General features: G+C 51.1%; 1 protein-coding gene across 3 annotated transcripts in view; it reads left to right on the top strand.

Moving 5' to 3' along the window:
- ADCK1 (aarF domain containing kinase 1) overlaps positions 1-21,802 on the top strand; it is a 112,003-nt gene that overhangs the window by 35,502 nt on the left and 54,699 nt on the right. For 2 of the 3 annotated variants that reach the window (XM_014846732.3, XM_070514126.1), the window contains one exon: positions 7,241-7,444. In XM_014846732.3, the coding sequence (XP_014702218.2) occupies positions 7,241-7,444 (204 nt within the window). Of the gene's footprint in view, positions 1-7,240; positions 7,445-19,957; positions 20,178-21,802 lie in introns of those variants that run through there. The other variant, XM_070514125.1, reaches the window with a different exon arrangement.

Below are 21,802 nucleotides of genomic sequence, written 5' to 3' on the forward strand. Positions count from 1 at the left end.
GAGGAGCAGGTTTGGTGGTGGTGGGAGTGGTGGGAAAGTCATGATAAATTTGAGGAGCTCATTGGACATTGGAGTGATATCAGAGAGGCAGTTGGATATGTGAGTCTGGAGTCAGGGGAGAGAGTTAGGCAGGGGATGTGCATTTGTGTCTTATTAGTATGTAGATGGTATTTACAACCGTGATACTGGGTGAGATCCCCAAGGGAGTATAGCTAGAGTATTGTATTAATCATGTTTCTTTTTCTTGTACTTTCTGATCCTTTGACATGGTGGGGCCGTGCTGACACTGGAAGAACTGCCCCTCTTAGGGTTAACTAATTCCTGGAGATAGCAAACAACTCTCCTGGGAGCATGCCTTGCATATGCAAACCAACCAATCTAGGGCCTACACCCACTAACCACCTCCTCTGTCGGCTCTTAGACTCTGGACCACTATCTGTCTGCCCTTATCACCCCAGAGCCATGAACCAAACAACTAGGGACAGCCCCTATGCCCCAAAGCCCACTAAAATTATTCAAAATAGCCAATCTTAAGCCTGCTTACCCTGCCTCACCCATTCTTTCCCATGGAATCCACAATAAAAGCTCTCACCCACATTTTCCCCTTGCTCCCTGTGTCTCGTGGCCAACCCTGGTGCTTCTCCGTGTGGCCCTGCATGGCATGCCAAGCCTCCTGCGTCAGGGAACTGTGAGTAAAAACTTCTTCCTTTATGACAGTCATTTCTGTGTCTATGTGTCTTTCCATACCTGATTAAACCAAATCCTAGGTGCCCTTGCAACAAGCACAGAAATGCCAGCTCTGTCTAAGTGGAGAACATGCATTACCTCACCTCTTTTAACCTTCACAGCAGCCCCCTGAGGTAGGTACTGTTATTATCTTCCTTTTATAGATGAGAAGACTGAAGTACACAGAGGTTACGTATCTTTGCCAAGGTCACCAGCTTCTGAGTGGTGACGTTGGGACACAGACTCTGCTCTTGACCAGGATCTACCCCACGCGTGGTCAGAGGAGAGACAGAGAACACTCCTAAGGATTGGGATTAAATTTGTTGTCAAACTCCTTCAGAACTTTTATAAAGTGCAACTTGTTTTTTTCCCCAAGACATGATGAATTTTACTTTGTTGCCTAAACGACAAAGCAAAGGGTGACATCTGGAAAAGAGACCCTGGAGACAGTGCTGGTCTCATTTCTTGGGGATGAGGGAAGGGTTACAATTCCATTCTCACGATGAAGAACACACACATGGATCACAGCACCCTGCCAAATTGGGGAAGAGATGCTGGACTCCTCTCTCTGCACCAAAGCTGGTTCAGCCTGCATGGCAGAGTCTTGTACAATGAAAGCTGAAAAAAAAAGTCAGATGCACTTTTCTATTCCCAGAAGATCTTGAAGAAGGATGATTTAAAAAATAAAATTCTCCCTCATTATGGACATATTTTAGTTTTAATAAATTTGAAAAATACAGAAAAACCTCTAAAGAAGAAAAAATACTCTTGTAATCTCACAGCCCAGAGATACCACTGTTAACATTTCAGTGCATTTCCTTTGAGTTTTGAGCTTTTGACTAGAAGAATTAATCAAAGGTCTTTCTCTCTTTTGGGGTCTGTCACCTCTTTCACTGTCTCTTTTTTCCTGAGTTGTGTGGGGTATGTATGTGTGTCTGTCTAACTGCCTCTTTCCTTCTGTCCTACACACACCCCTAAACTCCACTGGAGATATTGCCCAGTTCTGATGGGGAGCCCCATTGATTCTGTCTGACTTTGGCACCTTTCTGCCAAGTTTGGGGGCCGAGGCCACTGCTCTTGGGGGTTAGACAAGAGTAAAGAATTGCCCTCCTTGGGCTTTTGCTCCATCCCTCCCAATCAATAATTAATCAGCACTGAGTTGTTCTTATTAGCTATTCACTGTCCCTCTCCCAAACCCCAAACCAAGCTGGCTAATGACAATGCTCTTAATTAATATGAGGCAGATTAAAACTCATTACAGCAAGGTTATTGGTAATGAGATAATCATAAGGCAAGTTATTGAGCTGGGAGTGAAAACGAAGTTGGAGGAGGGGCAGGGAGACTGCGCCAGCTGTTTCTGCCACATTTTGGCGGGGATGGAAGTGGGAGTGTGGGGGCTCTGCAGTGAGGACATGCTGCAGGGACATATCTACCCAGCCAGTGAAACCAGGTGCCGGGTAAAGACAGGACTCGAGTCTAGTGAGCAAATGGGTGGTCAGTGTTGAGGTGGTAGCAAAAGTAGGAAGAGAACCTAAAGTTGGTGCATTTAGAATAATGCTCTATAGCTATTTGCATTTCTTATGCACGGATGCTTTGCAATTTAGATGGCAAGGGCATGAAATTAGCTATTGTTTCTGTTCGATTGTGGTCCAGACTTCTTGGACTGAACAAAGTACAGGGAGTGTCTGGGTCTGGAGTGTTTTATTTTTTTTTCCTAAATTTCATTTTTCTAGGAAGATTAATTTTTTTCCCCTCTCTGTCTCTTACCATCATTTATTGAGCACTGATTATATGCTGGGCCGTGTGCTAAGCTCTTTTTTACGCATTGCTTTGTTTAATCATTACAGTGACAGTTATTTTTATCCTCCTTTTACTGATGAAGAAACTGAGGCTCCAAAGTTAATTCACTTGCCCAAGGTTATAGGACAAGGAAGTGGCAAAGTAGGATTTGAACCCAGGTCTTTTTGATTTCAAAGCCAGTGCTATTAACCATTATGTTATATGATCCCTTCTTATTATATTCAAGACCAACTACAGCTTGCATTGGCCTTTTCAACTGTATATACTTGATTCAACTTCCATGGCCACCCTGGGGTCCAGGCTAGTGGGCGTGACCTCTCCAGCACATGTCATAGCTGGGAGTGACAGGGCACCTACCTTTGTTGCCTGCTACTTGAGCTTCTCGTTTCATGGATGCATGTCCACCTATAGGTCTATACTGTGAGCTCCTTGCCCGTGAGGACCGTGGCTGTACTTCCTTGCATCCCCACAATGCCTTGGACATAGAGCAATTCAGTTGATGCCTGCTTCCTAGTACATGGTTGAACACCAAAGTTTCACTGTTTACTGGCTCCGGGACCTTAGGAATGTCACGGAACCTCTTTGAGATTATTTCTTCATCTTAAAAGCCCCATAGGAAGATCTATTTTACAGAGATATTGGACAGATTTAAAAACAATAACTACTCCCGCCACCATATTTGAGTGTTCACTGTAGGCCAGGAATAGTACTTAGAATTAATTTATTATGGTTGTTACTAACTTATAAACCTGAGCTGTCCCATATGGTAGCCACTAGCTATAAGGGGTGATTTAAATGTAAATTATTTGAAATGAAATAAAATGAATAATTCAGTTCCTCAGCCACATTCGCCACATTTCAAGTGCTCAGTAGCTACGTGTAGCCATGTAGCCAGTGGCCACGTATTGGACAGTGCAGAACATTTCCATCACTGCAGGAAGTTCTACTGGACAGCACTGTTGTGACTGACTCTCACTTACCTGTGTATCCCTTCTGCTGCTTATGACTATGTAGGTGCTCAAAGATGTGTGTAGTATGGAGGAGTAGATTCAAGAGAATGCAAAGGGTCAGGAGATTCTGGAAGCTTTGCCTTTTCATTGAGCACACTTGCCTGAACAGGGGTAGGAGAGAATTGTGAGATTCCTGTATAGGTTCCTTGCTGCCAGCAGGCTTAGCTCCTTACGGCACCAAATTAAGTGATGCCAGAAGAGGGAGTTCGCACTAAGCCAGCAGTTTCTTGAAATTTTGAGTGGGACCTGCCTTCTGATCCCAAGTGGAGCTGTCAGAGCTGGAGCTGGAAGGGGATCCCGGAGATCAGAGTGCCTGCTCTGTTATTCAGCATTTGTATCTTTTGGCCTCAAAGGAACATTTAAATTTTTTGGTGAGTGGCAATGTCTCTCACCTCCATATGACAGAGAGAAAGAGAGAGAGAGTGTGTGTGTGCATTTATTTGGAAGCTGGTTGAAGGTGACCTTGGGGCTTCTTTAGTTGAAATGTGGGTGCCATTTACAGTAGATGCTGACTCAGTTTCACGGAGAATGGTTTGGTGAGAGTATGACCCGTAGTCGTCATCAATCTACATTTCTGGCTCATGCGCGGCTTGCCCTGAGGTACACAGAGCATACAGACACACATGGTGTCTGTCCCCGCTGGCTGATGTGCCAAGGAACCAGTGAGTGGGAGGTAGACCTGCCTTACTCGGCTTGTGTGACTGGAGAAGGCTCCTTGCATTGCCCAGACAGTATCCTGAAGGAGACCAGCACTTTGTGCCTAGAGACACCCTACTTGGGACTGGCTCAAGCCACAGGTGAGGGCCAGCAGAGCTCTGATCCCTAGTGAGAGGGCTTGGCAGGGTGAGGCTGCTCCTTTTTGAGGGCTGCCAGCGACAGAGACAAATGCAGATGTGAATCCAGACCAAAGGAAATGGTGGGGCAGGTTTTCAGCAACACACGTGTACACGTGCATGTTGTTATGTTGTTCTCTCGACCTGAAATGTCCTCCCTTTTAATCCCAATCTTTTCAGATTTAATTTCAGGGGCTAATCCTGTGTATCAGCCAGGGGCCAGTCATACCAGTAATTTGATGGGGGAAACTTTAATATAAAGACCTATTAACTAGTAAAAGGTAGTTAACTCCTACAAGGAGTAAAAGAAGATTCTGAGGGTACAGAAGTAATACATGCATATAGCAACTCTCTCTCCAGGGCTGAGGGGTAGTGAACAAGGACAGAACTAAGGGCTCAGCTGAGGGCCTCCCACCCACAAGGCTGAGAGTCAGGGCTGTCCTGGTGGGGCTTACCAGGTAGTGAAGAAATTCAGTGAGTGTCCACTGGTCTGTGAGGGCCACTGACTGCAAGCCACTGACCCGCTGGCTGCTGAGCTGAAAACGGCACATGGGCACCAGTAAGGGAGACTTCTTGCTCCTGCTGTGGCCTCACAGTGTCCCTCCAGAGCCGCCTGTTGACAAAGCCTATTAGCAAGCCATCTGACAAAGAAGAAGTAACACAGGGTCCAGCTGCCACATCACAAAGCAGGGCAAAGAAGGGTGCATTTGTATGTGAGAGGCCATAAATTCACGAGTGGCCCACACCCTGCTGCCCCTCCCGGGAGTCAAGCCTCTCTATCCAGCCCTCTTGTTTCTTCCATCTGTAAGATCCTGCAGGACTCAGTGTGATCCTGCTGCTGTGTGTCATTCTCTGTGCACGAGTGGCTCTTTCGCTTCTCCCCGTGTGATAGACTCAGTAAGTCCCACATAAATACCTGGTGGTTGATGTCTTTGCTGGGAGGGGAGGAGAAGTGGGGTGTGTCTTCACTCTGTCTTCTAGTCCTCACTTCCATTTGGCATTGACCCCAGAACAGCTTTGATGTGGGGTTGATTGAGTCTTCTTGGGGGAGCAGGCTGCTGGGTGCCAGGGCAGCCTGCACTGGGAGCATCTGGCTTGATTTGGGCTCTGGTCCCACCGTACCTTAGGGCTAAAGGATTGTGGATGCCTTTCTGGCTGCCTCTTATTCTGGTGACTGTGATCTCTCAGCTGAGTTGGAATTGAGGGACAATTATTTGTGCTGCAAAAAGTCGTTTGTTCATAGCAGCCTGGACCCTGGTACCATGAGGAAATGCCTGGTACCATGTTTGACCATGTTTGCCTTCTTTCTCACATCCTCAGAACTAGGGCTTGAGTGTGGCCTTGGCCAGCCACAGCACTGACCTTCCACCATCTGATACTGGCCAGCTCCATCCCCAGTTCCAAATTCTTAAGAAAGAAGATCCACTCCTTCCCCCAACATCCTTTGATTCATCTAGGGGCTTGCTCTCTCTCTTAATTCTTAGAATTAACTTTCTTCTCCCTATACCCTCCTTTCAGGCAAAAAAGACTCTTCTCGGCCCAGCTTGGACCAGGTATTCACATCAAGGCTGGAGGGCTCTGCCTAGGGGGATGGAGTCATGTGTACATAGGGTTCCCCAAGAGTGTGTTGGGGTGGGATGCAGAGGTATCCAGCAGAGCCGGAAGTGGGCAGGGCCTCGAGGGCCTAAGGATAGCCTGCTGGTGTCTGGAATCTGGGCGTCCTCTCTGCTGTGGTGGGAGGGGGCAGATGGGCTCCCTGGCTGCTGGGACAAGGGTGCTCAGGGCTATAGTGTTCTCTTAATTTCTAAAGTAACAGTTTCTGTATGGTTCACTTGGCAACTAATTATGTGGGATCTTTGAACGTTTCCTCCATCTTTGTTCCCAACTGTTATTTAACTCTTCACATGATTGCCTCCAATATGTGCGTAATTACGTCAGCATCTTTCACAGCACTTACGAGAGGGTGAGTCCGCTAGAGATGTTCACCTTCTCTCGGTTGACTCCACGGGTCAAAGAGGGTACCAGGTTTCCACAGGGCACTGGGCTCCCTTGTCTTGTGTGTGTGTCCATGGCCCCATCCTGCCTGAGATGTTGTTGCTCGGTAGTTCCAAGATCCTCAGCTGAGCTGGGGTGATGCCTGGGGTGATATCTCCCAGCTCTGGAAGGACAGACAGGCATTGGGCTGCAAGTTAAGGCTGCCCTGTCTTAGGCAGCCTGCCCAGCTGCCTACCCCATGTGCCTGATACCACCCAGTTAATAGGAGACTCCTGCTAAAGTTTGCTGAGTTAAAAGAGCCCTCTGTTTGGAGTATTTTCTAGACTTTCCCTTGACATTGATTAGCTATTTCTTTATAAGCAAAACATCTGAGTTTCTTATCTTTAATGATGCCGATACCTGCCTCCCTGAGCTGCTGTAAGGATGAAAAGAAATAATATGTATGACCATGTTTTATAAATTGTAGACCTCCAAGCAAACAGTCTGAGAGTTGAGTGGCAAATACATTAACTCAACGTACACTTGAATGAATCATGAGTAGGTTAGATTTGGTTAAAAGCTTTGAATGAATGCTCTTTTCTGAGAGAATGGGACCCGGATCAGGTAAGTTTTGATGGAAAGGAGATCAGAAGCTTTGTGCCGTGTGAGAAGGCCGGCCTCAGTGTGAGGTTGGAATTGACTGCTCTGGGTACCGAGACTGAAGGAGAACATTGAGGGAGAAGGTGAATGAAGGGGTGTGTGTGTGTGTGTGTGTGTGTGTGTGTGTACGCAGGGGAGTAAATCAGGGTTTTCAAGCAGAGGGGATGGGAAAAGGGAACAAGGTTCAGTGGACAGTGTGCACTCACACCTTTCGGGCCCCGGCCTCTCTCCCTGCAGGTGCACCTCCGTTCTGCCAGGCGTCTCTGTGAGCTCTGCTGTGCCAACCGGGGCACCTTCATCAAGGTGGGCCAGCACCTGGGGGCCCTGGACTACCTGCTGCCCGAGGAGTACACCAGCACGCTGAAGGTGCTTCACAGCCAGGCCCCGCAGAGCAGCATGCAGGATGTCCGCCAGGTCATCCGCGAGGACCTGGGCAAAGAGGTACCTGCCTCTGCCAGGCGGGAGGGGCCCCAGGCCATGTGCTTTGAAAAAGCCCAGGCAGAGCTCTGGCTGCCGGGTGCTGGGATCCACCGCTGGCGCAGAACCACACTTCACGGCAATGTTCCGTGCTGAAATCAGAGGTGGGAAGGAACGTCAGTGGCCCTCAGTGAACCACATGAAATAGTTGATACTCAACTGTTTTTGACATGCAACCTAATAGGATTTGTATGGTTCAACCTAATAGTATCTATCAACTATTGAGGGTTTACTGCGTGCCGACGGCTGTGCTGTGTTCTGTGCAGTCTCTCACTTAATCCTCGTGCAGACATGAGGTAGGTTCTATCATTAACCCCATTTTGTACGTGAGGGATGGAGGCTTAGCTGGTAAGGTAAAATGTCCGAGAGCTCTTCTGTAAGTGATTCCAGCGCACTGCTCTATGATGCCATTAGTAAGCTGCCCAAACCATTCAGTGCATTGGCTTTTCTGGAACGTCTCTGGCAGGCAGTCATCCAGACACTGCTTGATTACCTCTAGTTACAGGAAGCTTGTTCTGTCATCTGCTGCCCAACATGGTCCCTTGTTTGGTCAGTTGTATCTAATTGTAAAAGTGTTTCCTCCTGAGGGCTAAGCCCTGCCTCCTCAAACCTTACTTTTCCAGTCTTCATTTTGCCCCCGGAGCAACAGAGAAAGGGGCTATGGGCCCTTCTGTACACAGCCCTGGTCACACTCCTTTGGACTCGTGTCAGTGTCTGGAGGACGTGTGGAACCCACACTGGGCCCAGTGGTGTGGACCCTCTCTGGCCTCTTCTGGTCATCTTGCTTCTGGGGATAGCGAGGGGATTGAGCAGCCGTCGGCGGGTTGCTGAGCTGCGGGGTCAGGCCCAGCCCTAGAAGTTGTGTGCTGTAATTTGAGGAGACCTCAGAGATCTCTACTAAACAAACTTCCTCTCCCCACTCACCTATTACTGTATTTGAAATTCTCCTCTTTGAGAGAGAATCCTTTGGGTCTTCTAGACTTTTTCTGAGCAAAATAATCTTAAAGTCAAGCCTTGATCAGCTGATGCCTTTCCTGAGATTAGTTTAGAACCTTTGATGCCTCCTAATTGCCCTGAAATGAAATCCTTAGCAGGGCTTTCCAGGTGCCCCTCCATCCGCCTTCCACCTGCCTGTCTGTTTCATGTCCATAACCTGGTGGGGCAGAGTGGCATCAGAATTTGGGCTCTGGAGCCAGGAGCTTGGACCTTGCACACATTATTTATCCTCTTGGATCCTCACTTTCTGTATCTGTAAAATGGGGCAGAGTTGTGAAGATTAGAAGAGATAATGAATATAATAAAGCTCTTAGGGCAATACCTGACCTGGAGCAAGTGCTCAACAAATCTTAGCTACTACTGTTATTGTGATTACTTCCCTGTGCCCTGGTCACACTGCACTGCTTATCGCAGGTTCACTGTGTCCCCTTAGCCCTCAGTGCCTATGCCGTGCTCCTCTGTCTGTCTGGAGCATCTTTACTCCATTCTCTCCCTGTTAAGTAATTCTTTGTGTTTCTAGGCCATTTGTCCATCTACCCATCCATCCAGCAAAGGCCAGGAACTGTGCTGGGAGCGAGGTGTCCTGGCCAAATCCCAGCTCTTCTGTGAAGTCTACTCTGATCCTCTGCACAGCTTTGCTCCCGCCGCTTGTGCATCTTGTGTCTTGGTTAGTTGTGTCTAGGTGGTTCCACTGCAAGTAATAAAGTCTTTGGGAATGAAGACTGTGATGGTCCTTTTACCCTATAGCTACAGCACCAGCACGGTAGCTGGTATACACTGGGTGCCAGTGTTTGTTTAATGAACCAATGGATGAACAAGTGGCAGCTTCCTTGGGCTACTCAGGGCAGGGCAGAGAGTAGGGGCAGAGGTTTCATAAAGATCAGTTGTTCTGTTTTTGCTGATCTGCAAGGAGCTGGCCCTGGCCGTTGGTCCCTTAGTGCAGAGCCGGTGTCAGGTGCCCAGCATCCAGCCAAAGATGTCCCTCTCCTCAGTGGTAGCCTGGCCTGGAGGGGGCCTTATTAAGTGACTCTCTGAGGGTCCTGAATCACATAGAAGGTGAGCATAGACACCTAAGTGGACTCTCTTCCCACTGAGGAGCATTTTCAAAGTGGGGGAGATTGAGTGAAGGGTAAACCTGATTTCAGGCTGGAGTCAGGAGCAGACCACAGGCTGGGTGGGAGGAGCAGGGTTAGGATGCACAGACCCCAGGCAGAGGGGACAGGATTGGCACATGTGTGGCTTTGCCTCTTGCCAAGACTATTGGCCTCCTGCTTCCTACAGCACGAAATTCACCCCCAAATTAAAACTAAATAAATCACTGTAATAACAGTGTGAAGTGCATCATTGCTGGCATGTGGCAGCTCAGCGGGGGTGGATGCAGGGGAGGGAAGGCAGCAGATTAACCCTTGGAGGCCGATTTGTTTGAGGAGAGCTGGAGGGGGAGGCAAGAGCCGCTCGGTGGCTTCCTCCAAGCCAGTGAAGCAAGATGGGAAGTTCAGGGTGTCAGCAGTCATGGTGGGCCCACTCAGCTGGCCAAAGCATGTTTGAGGTTGGAAGATCTTGTCTGCGTCTTCAAGGCCTCGTCTCTAGGCACCCCTGGCCAAGTAGCCCTGAGCATGGTGGCCTGTCGCTCCTGCCCCTCGGGTTGTCCCGAGCCCTCTGAGAAAGGGAGGCTAATGTCAAGGTCACAGTTCTGAGGGGGCGTCCCTCACAGCTGAGAGGCTCAGAAAGCTCTAGTTTCTTACCAAGGCCCCCGCAGGCACAGGATCAAAGTCTCCCTTCCCCCTTTCTTCCTCCTCCTCCTCCCTCCCGCGAAGATGGCGTTTGTTCCCTGTGACACGCTTTCTCAGGCTGTGGGTGGAGGGAGGGGAACGGGGCTGTGTGGGAAGCAGGGTAGGTGGGTGTGGGGGTGGGAGGGCGGGGCACAGTCACTCACTTTGCACTTCCCTCCTCCTCCAGCCCCTCCCATGATGCTTCTCAGGGAGCAACCCTTCTCCCAGGAAGATGTTTGAGCAGGCCCGCTAGTCCTGTTCTCCAACCTGCCCTGAGACCCTCAGTGGAAAGTTCTGTTTCATTCCTGGTTTCAGGAGTGTGGTTAAAGGAAGCTGAGTCTGTCACGCATCCCCATCTTCTTTCCAGGTCCAAGTCCTTGGGCGGGCTGTGAAGCTACCCGGAGCTCCAAGTCTGCACAGCTGCCCTCAGTCTCAAACTGAAGAGAGCGGAGCGGTGGCTGGGGAGGAGCTCGAGGCTGGTGTGCTCCAGCCCCTGCTGGTTGGTTCCATCTAGGCCTCTTGGGGACCCTGCCCATCAGTAGAAGCCTTGGAAGGTCACTAGTGTCCTCAGACCAATCCTGGTCCCATGTCTAGGGCTGGCCCTGAGGGGCGTCCCCAGCACAGAGGTGGGGCTGAGAGTGAGGTTGTAGATCCTCTGGATCCCATGACTTACATTTGATTCTGGGTTAGTCCAGATCCCTGGGCAGCAGCCAGTGCCATCAGTGTGGAGGTGAGGGCAAGGGAAGGGGCACCATCCTGGCGTAGGAGTTGGCTTAGGCAGGGTGTATGTGGCCTGGGGGTTGGGGGGGCCACATAGCTGAGGGAGGGGCATGGGAGCGAGAGGACGAGACCTCACACCTTCTGATTCCAAGGCCTGTGCTTTGTCCCCCATGGAATAGAGCTTCTGTTGCGAAGAAATTCTTTAGGTAATCACTTTTCTATGTGTCTGTGTCTTGAAGTTTTCTCAGCTAGTATTACCAGAAAGAAACGTACTTTTCCCTTTTATTTTGAATGTTAGGCTTAAGTCCTGAAGGACAGATTCTGAGAAGCAATTAGAAGCCTGAGCTCTAGGAGATAGGGTCATTTCTGCTGCCCCGAATGTGACCAGTGTCTGGAGTGGGTTAGGGATGGTCTCAGCTTTGGTCTCCTGACTGCCCTTGGGGCTGTGGGTCCAGGTGCAGTGCTGACCTTGGCCAGCAGATGGCGCTTGAGCCTGAGAGTCAGGGAGGGGTGTTGAAGATCTTCGTCCCTTCCCTTCCGGCAGAGGAGAGCCTCACAGGTGGATGAGACTCAGGTCCTGTCTACACCTGGGCATGGTCCATGCTGTGGGAGGAGCCCGGGCTGACACTTCTGGACCCTTACTGGGGCAGACACAGGCCTCAGCCATGAGGCTACTGACTACCCTGGTCCCCAGGAGCTCTTGGCTCCGTGCTGGAGGAGCTGGCAGGGTTCTTCCCACTGACCACCTGCCCATCCTTACAGCTTCCTCATCTAGCTTAGGAGTCCTCAGAGGCCCCCTGCAGGCTCCAACGGCCTGCAGTTCTGTGGTTTAACACCTTTTCCTTCATGCTTCCATTCCTTCTCTCTTTTGCTTGTCCAAGCAGCTGGTATTTAGTGAAAAAAGGCACAGTGCTGGAAGTTGTGGGTGCAGCCAACAATGGTCAAGACCTCATTCTGGCCCCTGTAGTCTGGGGTCATTGGGAGGTCCCCTTATCACCATAATACCTGGCCACGTAAATGTCTTGGGGTTTGCAAGAGAGAAAATGGAGAGAGAGGGGGAGAGAGGTTACATTTGGGTGCATGGAGGCTTTGTGAAGCAGCTGACATCTGACCCAGGCTTTCAAAGATGCGTGAGGCTGGAGGGGGCGGAGGTTGGAGGGGAGGATGTAACTGATGAATGAGATGGGTGTGGCAAAGGTGCAGGCCCTGGAAAGCACAAAAGTATGGAGAGTACATGGTGAACAGTCTTGTTGATTAGAATATGGGGTTCAGGTCAGTGAATAGTGGAGCTGAGGTGGCAAAGTTGGGGCTGAGGTCACATTATGAAGGGCCTTGGATGTTCTTTCCATAACGTGAGCCTGAGGGAGAGGACAACTGGAGAGGGACCTGAGCAAGGAAGAATGGAATGGGGTGGGGTTGGTGGTGGAGGGGGCAGTTGAAAGAACTCACCTAAGAGTTCCGTTTATAGGAATGTGGGAGATGAAGTCCTCTTTTACAGGTGGGGGAAGGTGGAGGAGGGAGTTTTGAGATGCGTGGAGAGCTTGGGGATAGGAGTTACAGTGGGACTTAGGAAGAGATGATGGAGATGTCAGCTGCACCAGCAGAGTTGTCTTTGGTCATGGACACACACACATCTCACCCCCCGCCCCAACACATACAGACAAGTCAGATCTTATTACAATTTATTTCAAGAAATGATCCAGCTTTGTTTCTTGTTATGGAATATAGTTGTATCAGATAGGTCCTTTCTAGCCCTGAAATTCTGAGAAACACTGAAGGAAGTGAGGTCTGTTGGAATAGAGCACAGAAACACCTTTGTTAGGGACAATGCACATACTGGTGTTGGGGTGTTGGGGTTTGGCTTGTGTACTCTGAAACATGTTTCTTCAGTCTTTTACCCCTCAGCTCCCACAGTGGGGTGAGGCTCTAGACTTGACCTTATTTTGTAACTTCCCATAGTCCCCGGGGATGGGTGCTGTGTGTCACAGGTGCTCAGTGTTCTTCATGGACCATCTGACTGGAGTGGCTGTGAGAATGCGGAAGAGAACCATTATGTATCAGGTGGGAGAATGCGCATCCATTGTTTCATATGAACCTACAGGTACAGGTGGAGGGCGACGTTTTTGTCTCGGTTCCCTCAAGGTGTAAGCAAGAGTTCAGAAAAGAGGTAAAGAAGCTCTTCTGCCAAGCACATCAGTCGTGTATCCAGCTCGGCTGGGGTGGCAGAGAGAAGGCACTCTAAGCGCAAGGACCAGCAGGAGCAGAAGCAGCAGGTGGAGGAGAGACAGGAGACCTGGCCTGTGCGAGGGCTTCCTGGTGATGGGAGCACCGAGTAGATGCAGTGCAGAGACTGGAGGGGGAGCTTTTGTGGAGGCCTTGGGGCCCTGGGGAGGGGGCGGTGGGCATGGATAGTGACAGCCGACTCTGGGATGACCCTTATCATTTCTGTATGGCTGCACATAGGACCTCTGCTGGCATGTGGAGAACTTTGTGAGAACTAGGAAAAGGTACCCTCTCAGGGTATCCCTTCTTCCAGGTGGTGGCAGCTCTACTAGGGCTGGATTTAATTATTTTAGGGTTCTCCAGAGAAGTAGAACCAATAGGATGTGTGTATATATATAAAATAAATAAAGATGGATTGATTGATTTTAAGGAATTGGTTTGTGTGATTATGGAGGCTGAGACATCCAAAAGCTTCAGGGTAGGCCATCAGGCCAGAGACCCAGGAAGAGCTGATCTTGCAGTTCAGATCTGAAGGCCGTCCGCTGGCAGAATTCCCTTTTGATGAGGAGGTCAGTCTTGTTCCATTCAGGCCTTCAACTGATTGGTGAGGCCCACCCATGTTATGGAGGGCAATCTGCTTTATTCAAAGTCTGCTGATTTAAATGTAAATCTCATCCCAAAGCATCCTTACAGAAACATAGAATAATGTTTGACAAAATATCTGGGCACTGTGACCTCGCCAAGTTGATACATAAAATTAACCCTCATGGTTCCCCACATGGCCCGTGGTGGGGTCTGCACATTTGTACCCTCAGTCCTACTTTGACATGACACTTGAGCATCATATCAAGCCTCTGAGGTGGGCCAGAGCCAAACTGCCTGTGGTTTATTAGCTTTGTGACCTTGGGCATGTGACTTACCTTCTCTGTCCCTCAGTTTCCTCATCTGTAAAACTGGGACAGTAACAGTACCAGCTGCATTGGCTTGCTGCGTGTGTTAAACGAATTCACGAATGTGGAGCATGTAGAGCATGCCTGGCACAGAGCAAGTGGCCAGTAAACATTAGCGCTTATTTCTGTGTTTGCCAGATGTTTTATATTGCGAGGAACTAAGGTTCTGAGAGACTCGAAATAGTCGAGTTGGGTCTTCCACCAGGTTTTCTGATACCTGGTACAGTTCTCTGTCCCAGAGGCTATTTTGCTGGAAGAATCCTCCTTTCTCTTCCCCTCCCTGACCAGTACCCCGCATTCCATCTAGTGGCCGGCCCCTTCCTTCCCACCGTTAGACTCTCCCACACGCTGCCTTGGGAGCCTGTCCCCTGGGCTTCTTGAGCGCCCCTCCCTCCATGACCCCCATCTTGGGGGGCTGCTGGTAGCTCAGCTGGGCATGTTTACTGCTGCAGTGCCCTGAGGACCATCAGCAGCGCCTGCTTTGTGCTCTTGGTCCCCAGGGCTGACTCTGTGGATGAGGGGGTGGAGGTGGAGCCAGGTGCCCAGGGTCACGAGTTGGTGGCTGTGTCCACCCAGCCCTCCTCACTTGCAGGATGGTAGCCGGACTCAGCTTACCTTGTCCTGGAGGAGCTGGATGCAGGGCGTATGCAGGACAGACACACCCTGGGCTGGGGAAGTGTTAGGGCAGAGGAGCTGCTCCGGCCCCCAGGGCCAGCTCTACCTGGAGGTCCCCGGCTGGCAGAAAGCTTTCCCTCCCCTGGTGTCACATGCCTCCATGCTCTTGCATCCCTTACTGCCTTCTCTCCAGGGCTGATCCAGCTTCTCCTGTCCTTCTCTTATTAACTCTTAAATATTTATTGACACTCCTCTGCACCGGGTACTGTGCCAGCCCCTGCCCTCTGGAGCTCTTGTCCCTGTTCTCGCACACTGGCAGGGGCCTGGCTGAGGTCTGACGGCTTCCCCTCTACCACCCCCCAGGCTGCTCCACCGGTGTGGAGCCGAGGACCACCTTGAGGGCTTCCCTTGTCTTTAGATTTGCTTCTCTTGGTCCTGAGTACCACCGTGGTTTGTGCTGGCGTCTGGTTTCTTTGTCTCTCAGACAGTCCCCGAGAAGGCTACTGTGTGAGTGTTCTGGGGAGGGAACCGAAGGAGCTGGTGACCATGAAGCCGTGTGCACGGAAGACTGGGGAGCAAGGGAGAGCAATGACTCCCCCTCCTGACATGGCCTCATCCAGCCTTCCCAGCAGCTCTCAATAAAAAATACATTTATATTAAAAACATAATGAAGAATAAAAAAACATTTTCCTCCCAATAATGCCGAACATCAAAAGGAGATTTTTATCAATTATGAGAGATTTGGGCCATAAAATGGTAATTTAACGAGCGGGAGATGGATGGCGGGAAGCATTAACATCAGCTGGGATGGATGGTGTGCCATTAGTCACTGGGGGACAGACTGGGCGGCAGCGGTGGTGCTGGCCGTGGTGCTGGCTCTTCTTCCCCGGCCCACCTGGCCTGGCCTGCGCCCCTCTCCCGGCCTGCGAGGCCTGCTCCTTGGGGGCTCCTGCTCCAGCCTCTGAGGCCCCTTCAGTCCCATTATTCTGTAGCTTCCAGATGAGTCTTCCATAGCTTGGGCCGCGTCCCTCTCAGGCCTGGGGAATGGAGACCCCCGGAGAGCTCCTCAGGAGCAGCTGCTCGATTTCAGTGCAGCCTCATCGCCTTCTCCACTCTTCCACAGCGCTGTCCTGGCAGCACAGGGGTTCACTCCATTAACCTGTGGTTGCACCCCAGGCCTGTCCTCCCTTCACGATGCTCTCTCATTTCCTTTCTTTACTTCTGGGGCTCTTTCTCATCGTTTAAGCTCCAGGTCTAACAACAACAACAACGACAACCAGACACATTCACATGCTCACTCTGAATGCTTGCCAGGTGTCAGGCCTTGATTTAAAGGCTTCCCATGGATCAACTCACTTCTCATTAAAACCCTCAGAGGTGGGTACTGTTACTACTTTTTTTACGGATGGGAAACTGAGGTACAGTTCTGGTGGAATTGTATCCCTCCAGCTCCTCTTGCACCCCCGATCAGGATTAATGGCTCTCTTGCATTCCCCCCCCCCCCCCCCCCCGTACTTCCTGTCCCCTGTTTCAGCTCTTACGCAGCTATTTGTTATGTTAAGGTTGGTTGCTTCCCCATCTTGAATCCCTCACGGGGCCTAATGTGTGCTTTGCAGGTAGTAGGTGTTAGCAAATGTGGTTGAGTGGAATCACAGAATTACTTTGAATGCTCCTGTCCCCTGCAAGCCATCACTGACCTCCCTGGCCAGGTTGGACTGACCCCCTGCTGTGAATGTGGAGCACTTGGTTTTGACCTGTAGGTGGTCCTCTTGCTTCAGCCTGGTCATCTGGTCAACTCAGTGCTGGGTTTATGTTCTCGGGATGGCAGGTCTCCTCCCACTCACCTTGGGGTTCCCTCAGTGCACTGCCCAGTGCCTGGCACATAAAAGGGGCTCAGTGATGGATTGTCACTTGCGCCGAGATACTCTGTTTGACACAGGACATCGTGGCCTGGTGTTATGGGGCCTGGAGTCCTCAGGTGGCCCGCTCTGCCCCTGCCTCCATCTTATTTCCATTGTCCGCTGGGACATTCCCATAGGAGCCTGTGGAGGGCTGCGCGACAGTGTGTCTGGGGCTATATAAACTGCAGGCTGAGGGCAAGGGTAGGGTCTGGCTTCTAGAAGTAGCAAAAGGATCACTTCTGAGGCAGTGTGGTATAAAGAGTAATAAAACAGCCTTTGGAGTCAGAGAGCCTTGCATGAAGCCCAAATGCCACCATATCCTAACTGTGTCATTGGTTCTTTCTGAGCCTTAGCTTCCTCGTCTGTAAGCAGGGATGATAACAAGCCATCGCATTAATAGGGCCCTGATGCGGACTGAATGATATAACCCATCTAAAGTGCAGAGCCTGGCGTTCAGTAAATCCCAGGAACCGTTAGCCATGGTTGTCATGGGCAGAGTTGTGAGGGTGAAATGAAGCATAAGTCCAGGACCCTCAGACTATATCCGGCACCTGGCCTGGTGCCTGCATCTTCCTGGGGCTTGACAAGCACTGGCTCTTCTTGTTCAGCTGTTGCTGTTCAGTGGCAAGTGCTTTAGACAAAGCTATCCAAGAGAATCACTGACTGATGTGTTGTAAGGGTTTAGAAATCATCTTGTCCAACCCCTGTGTTTCTAGGTGAGGAAACTGAGGCTCAGATAGGGAAGTAGCTCGCCAGGAGTGGCACAGCTGCATGGCGGTAGAAGCAGGACTAGAACCCGGCTTTCCCTGACTCTCGACCCAGCACTCATCCTCCTGGACCCTTCCGTTCAGGGGTGGAAGCTTAGTGCCTGGAATGAGAGGGTCAGCACTCGAGAATGAGGCTGGTCTTGCTGTCAAAGAAACCCAGGGAGCCTCAAGTAGCTTCCACTCCACCTAGAACCTTGTAGTTTCCTGTGGATTTTGAGGAAGCTGTATTTTCATAGGTTTATCCCTCATGGTGATAGGATTCTGGGGTGTCCTTTGTATCGTTCTGCCAGCCCTCCCACTTGCCAGTGGTCTGGGGCGATTATACCCATGTGCTGACCAGTTCACCTTCCACAGACCATGCTTGGGGTACGCCCCCTCTTTGGGGTCTAACCTGAGCATGGTACCTAAACCCTCTGCTCGGCTGCTGGGTCTGGGCTGTTCCGTGGAGAAATGGCCTTGGCTCATGGTGGCCCCATTCCCTGACTTGGGAAGACTGGCCCACCACTTGCTTTCTTTGCTCACTCAGAAAATACAGATTTGTTGAGCAGCTGATATGTTGTTGCCTATGTGCCAATGCTGTGGGGGATCTAGAAAATGTCAAGGCGGCGTCCCTCCCTCCCTCCCAAAGCCAGGCAGACAGAACAATACATAGAGGGAGTAATTAGAGAACAATTAAGGCTCAGCTGTGGGGCTGATGCAGGGACGTTCAGGGGAAGTGCAGAAGAGGGTTCTTGGAGGAGGTGGGTCTTGAGCTGGCCCTCGAAGGATGAGTAAGATTTAAGGAGCGAACATTTGAGGGCACACGAAGCTGGGCTGTGTGGTGGCGAGTGCTGAACACAGCTCGTTCAGTGCCCGAGAGCAGACTGGGATGGAGGGAGCCTTCCTGGGGGTGTCTCCGTTTGCTAGGGTTCTTGTAACGAAGTACCACCAACCGGGGGCTTTATACAACAGAAGTTTCTTGTCTCACAGTTCTGGTCGCTGGAAGTCCCAGATCCAGGCGTCAGCAGGGTGGGTTCATCAGAGGGCTGTGAGGGAGAATCAGTTCCAGCATCTCTCGAGCTCCTGCTGGTTTGCTGGCAGTCCTTGGCATTCCTTGGCTTCTAGAAGCATCACCTGATCTCTCACTTTGTGCTCACCTGGCGTTCTCCCTGTTTTGATGTCTCTGTATCCAAATTTCTTTTTTTCATAAGGGTGTAGTCATATCGGATTAGGGGTCCACCCTATGCCAGTATGACCTCGTCATAACTAATTATATCTGCAGTGACCCTACTTCCAAATAAGGTCACATTCTGAAGGACTGGGGGTCAGGACTTCCACATACGAATATTTGGAGGACACAGTTCAAGCTGTAACAGGTGGGTGCCTTAGGTGTTTTGTGGTTGTGAGGATCAGAACCCCAAGTTGAACGAGCTGAGGCAGAAAGGATGTACTGTGTCATGTAACCACAGTTTAGGAAGCGCTGGAGTAGAATTGGGCTTTTGGGGGCCTCTTCCAGGATTCCTGTCTTTCAGCTTCTCCCTGCAGGTCAGCCTCAGTCACAGTTGGCTCCCTCCATGACCAGCTGCCATCGGCATCTCTCAGCCTCGTCTCTTCCCAGCTTTGCCCCCAGGAGGCCACCCCGACACCGGTTTCATTTTATAAAATTCCAGGTCACGACTCTGACCGACTTAACCTAAGTCAGACGTTGTACTGGGTTGAACAGTGTCCCCCGTGCTCCTCCACCATGTTCAGGTCTGCCTGGAACCTGAGAACATGAAGTAAGGTTTTTGTGGATAACGAGATAACTTAAGATGAGTTTGTACTGGATTGGGGTGGGCCCTAAATCCAATGGCTGGTGTCCTTAGAACAAGGCCATGCGACGATAGAAGCAAGAGATCAGAGTGACGCAGCTACAAACAAGGCACTACGAAGATGGTCGGCAGGCATCAGGAATGAGAAGAGGCAGGGAAGGAGGCCCCCAGAGCCTTCAGAGGGACTGCAGGCCTGCCAGCACCTTGATTCCAGACTTCTGGTCCCTAGAGCTGTAAATTTCTGTTCCAAGCCACTCAGTTCTTCCAGCAGCCCTGGGAAACAGACAGATGTCCATTCTCAGACCAATCACTGTGGTCAGAGGAGCGGGCGGTGGGGTCTGTAAGATGTCACCCCTCTCATGGAAACCCCAAGGTTAGGGTTGGGTGGGGTGGAACAGAAGAAGGCATAAAGATGGGTAAGGCAGACCAAACTGTAGATCATCTCGGTGGCTAATAATGTTGCAGTTCCTGTTCATTTGGTGCTTGTTACGTAGCATGCGTTGGCTGGGCGTTTTACAGATATTGCTTCTAACCCTTGCCATAATTCTGCAGGCTGGCTAGATTTTGCCATTCCCAGTTTTCCATCTGAGGAAGCAGAGGCCCTGAGGGGGTTAAGTCACGGCCGTAGTCACAGAGCTAAAAGAAGCGGAACCGGCTCTGAGCTCTGTTCCTAAGTCCCCACCCCTCCCGCTGTGCTGCTGCTGGCCCTGAGGAGGGGCTGGTTTCCTGAGGGCAGGAGAGTGGGCACAGGCGTTGTGTCTTCGTGTGCAGGCTTCAGGGAGTTGCTGCAGGCCCCTGGTCTTAGAAGAAATGTTAGGTCACGTCAGCTATTAGTGTGTGTGCATGTGTGTGCAAGCCCCCACAACTGATGAAAAGAGACATTTCGGGCAGAGTCAGCCAGCAGTGCAGGATGGAGCAGGGGCCCGAGGCAGGAGCTCTTTCCATCATCCGCATCTGGCAAAGGTGAGCTCTCCCTATGGGGTCTTTTTCAGTTGTCTCCCAGAGTTGGGGCAGGGCCAGTTTTTCTCCCCTCGCCATCCCCCTGGGGCTCAGAGTGCCTGCCCCAGGCCGGGCAGTGAGTCAGGAGGCCACAAGCCAGCGGATGAATGCCACAGCCACTGCTCTTGAAGGAACTGCCCCGACAGCTGACCCCTTGCCCTCTGAGACTGCCAGAGGGGCTGCAGGGTCCTTCTCGTCTCCTTGAATGGAACTCGGAACTCATGGCCTTCCTTCCCATCCTCAGGGACAGGGAGTGGGTCTCCTCTTGCAGGCTGCTCAGGCTAGGGTAGGCATCGTGGGCAGGATGGGTGTGATTGCTGTGGTTCCTGATGCCATTTCCCTGTCTCTGCGTGAGCCAGAGGGTGGTGTTTACTGGTGATGGCTGGAGTAGAGGTGATGATTTGGAGGAGTCCCAGGTCATGCCCTGTCTTACAGTGAACGTAACTGCCAACCTTGACTGAGTGCCCACTGTGTGAGAGGTGCTCATTCTAGTTGGGTGTTCCCAGAAGATGACTCCAAGACAAGGATCCAGTGAGGGTTTTGTGGGAAGCTCAGGTGCTGCCAGTAGGGGTGTGGGGCCGTGGTTCAGGGAAGAGCAGGCAGTGGTGACTGTGTCTCTCAAACCAGCTGCCACAGTGCCAAACTCTCACCTTAGAATCATCCCACCCAAGGGCCAAGGCGGGAGGCAGGGTGTTTATACAGCAACATCGTAACTTCAGGAGTAATGGCCGAGCCCTCGGGCACAGAGGCAAACACTGAAAATTGGGAGCAGGAGGAAAGATCTGAAGGAGGTGCTTTGTGGGCATCGTGTCCTGTAATCCTCACAGCTGCCTTATGAGGGGAAATGCTATTATTCCCATTTTACAGAGGTGCAAACCAAGGCCAGAGAGGTTGGGTCACATGCCTGAGGTCACTCAGAGAGTCCGAGGCTGAGTCAGGGGCGAAAGCCAGGGCTGACTCCGGGCCCCAAGCTCCTAACCCCTGCATTTCGTTGCTCTCTGCCAGAAGCCCTGTGCTTTTCCCAAAGTTTCACATCCTCACAGTTTATGGCTTCTCCCAGCATTCCAGAGTGGGAGGCGGGACAGGCCGATGGGGAACCCTAGCAGGACAAGACTCTGCATATTTATTACGTATTTTCTCCTTCCCCAGCATGTGTTAGATGTTTTGAAACATGAGGTCTCATTTTAGTCCTCACAGCAGCTCAGCGAGGTAGGCATCCCCTTTCCCGTTTTTTTCCAGAGGTGGAAACTGAGGTTCAGAGATGCTAAGTAACTTACTCAGGATCCCACAGCAGGATAGAAGCTCCGCTGGGAGCTGAACCTGGGTGTTGTCTGACTCTAGAGTCAATTGCACAGGCTGCTTCACCAGGGGGAGGACCTTCCTCTTTCCTCTGATGTGGCACCAGTCCGCCATCTTGCCTTCAGCCCTGGGCTGGCCCTGTGTTGCCTCAGGAGCCAGTCAGACAATGGCTGAGGAGCTGCTCTAAGAAGCTGCCATGAGGTTTTAGGCTCCTCTCCTCCATCTCACGTGGAAAAGGTGCTGTTCCTCTGTGCTCGCAGGCCAGGGCCGGTGACAGCGGTGAGGCGTGA

Source organism: Equus asinus, chromosome 7, assembly GCF_041296235.1.
Source record: "Equus asinus isolate D_3611 breed Donkey chromosome 7, EquAss-T2T_v2, whole genome shotgun sequence".
NCBI classification, from domain to species: Eukaryota; Metazoa; Chordata; class Mammalia; order Perissodactyla; family Equidae; genus Equus; species Equus asinus.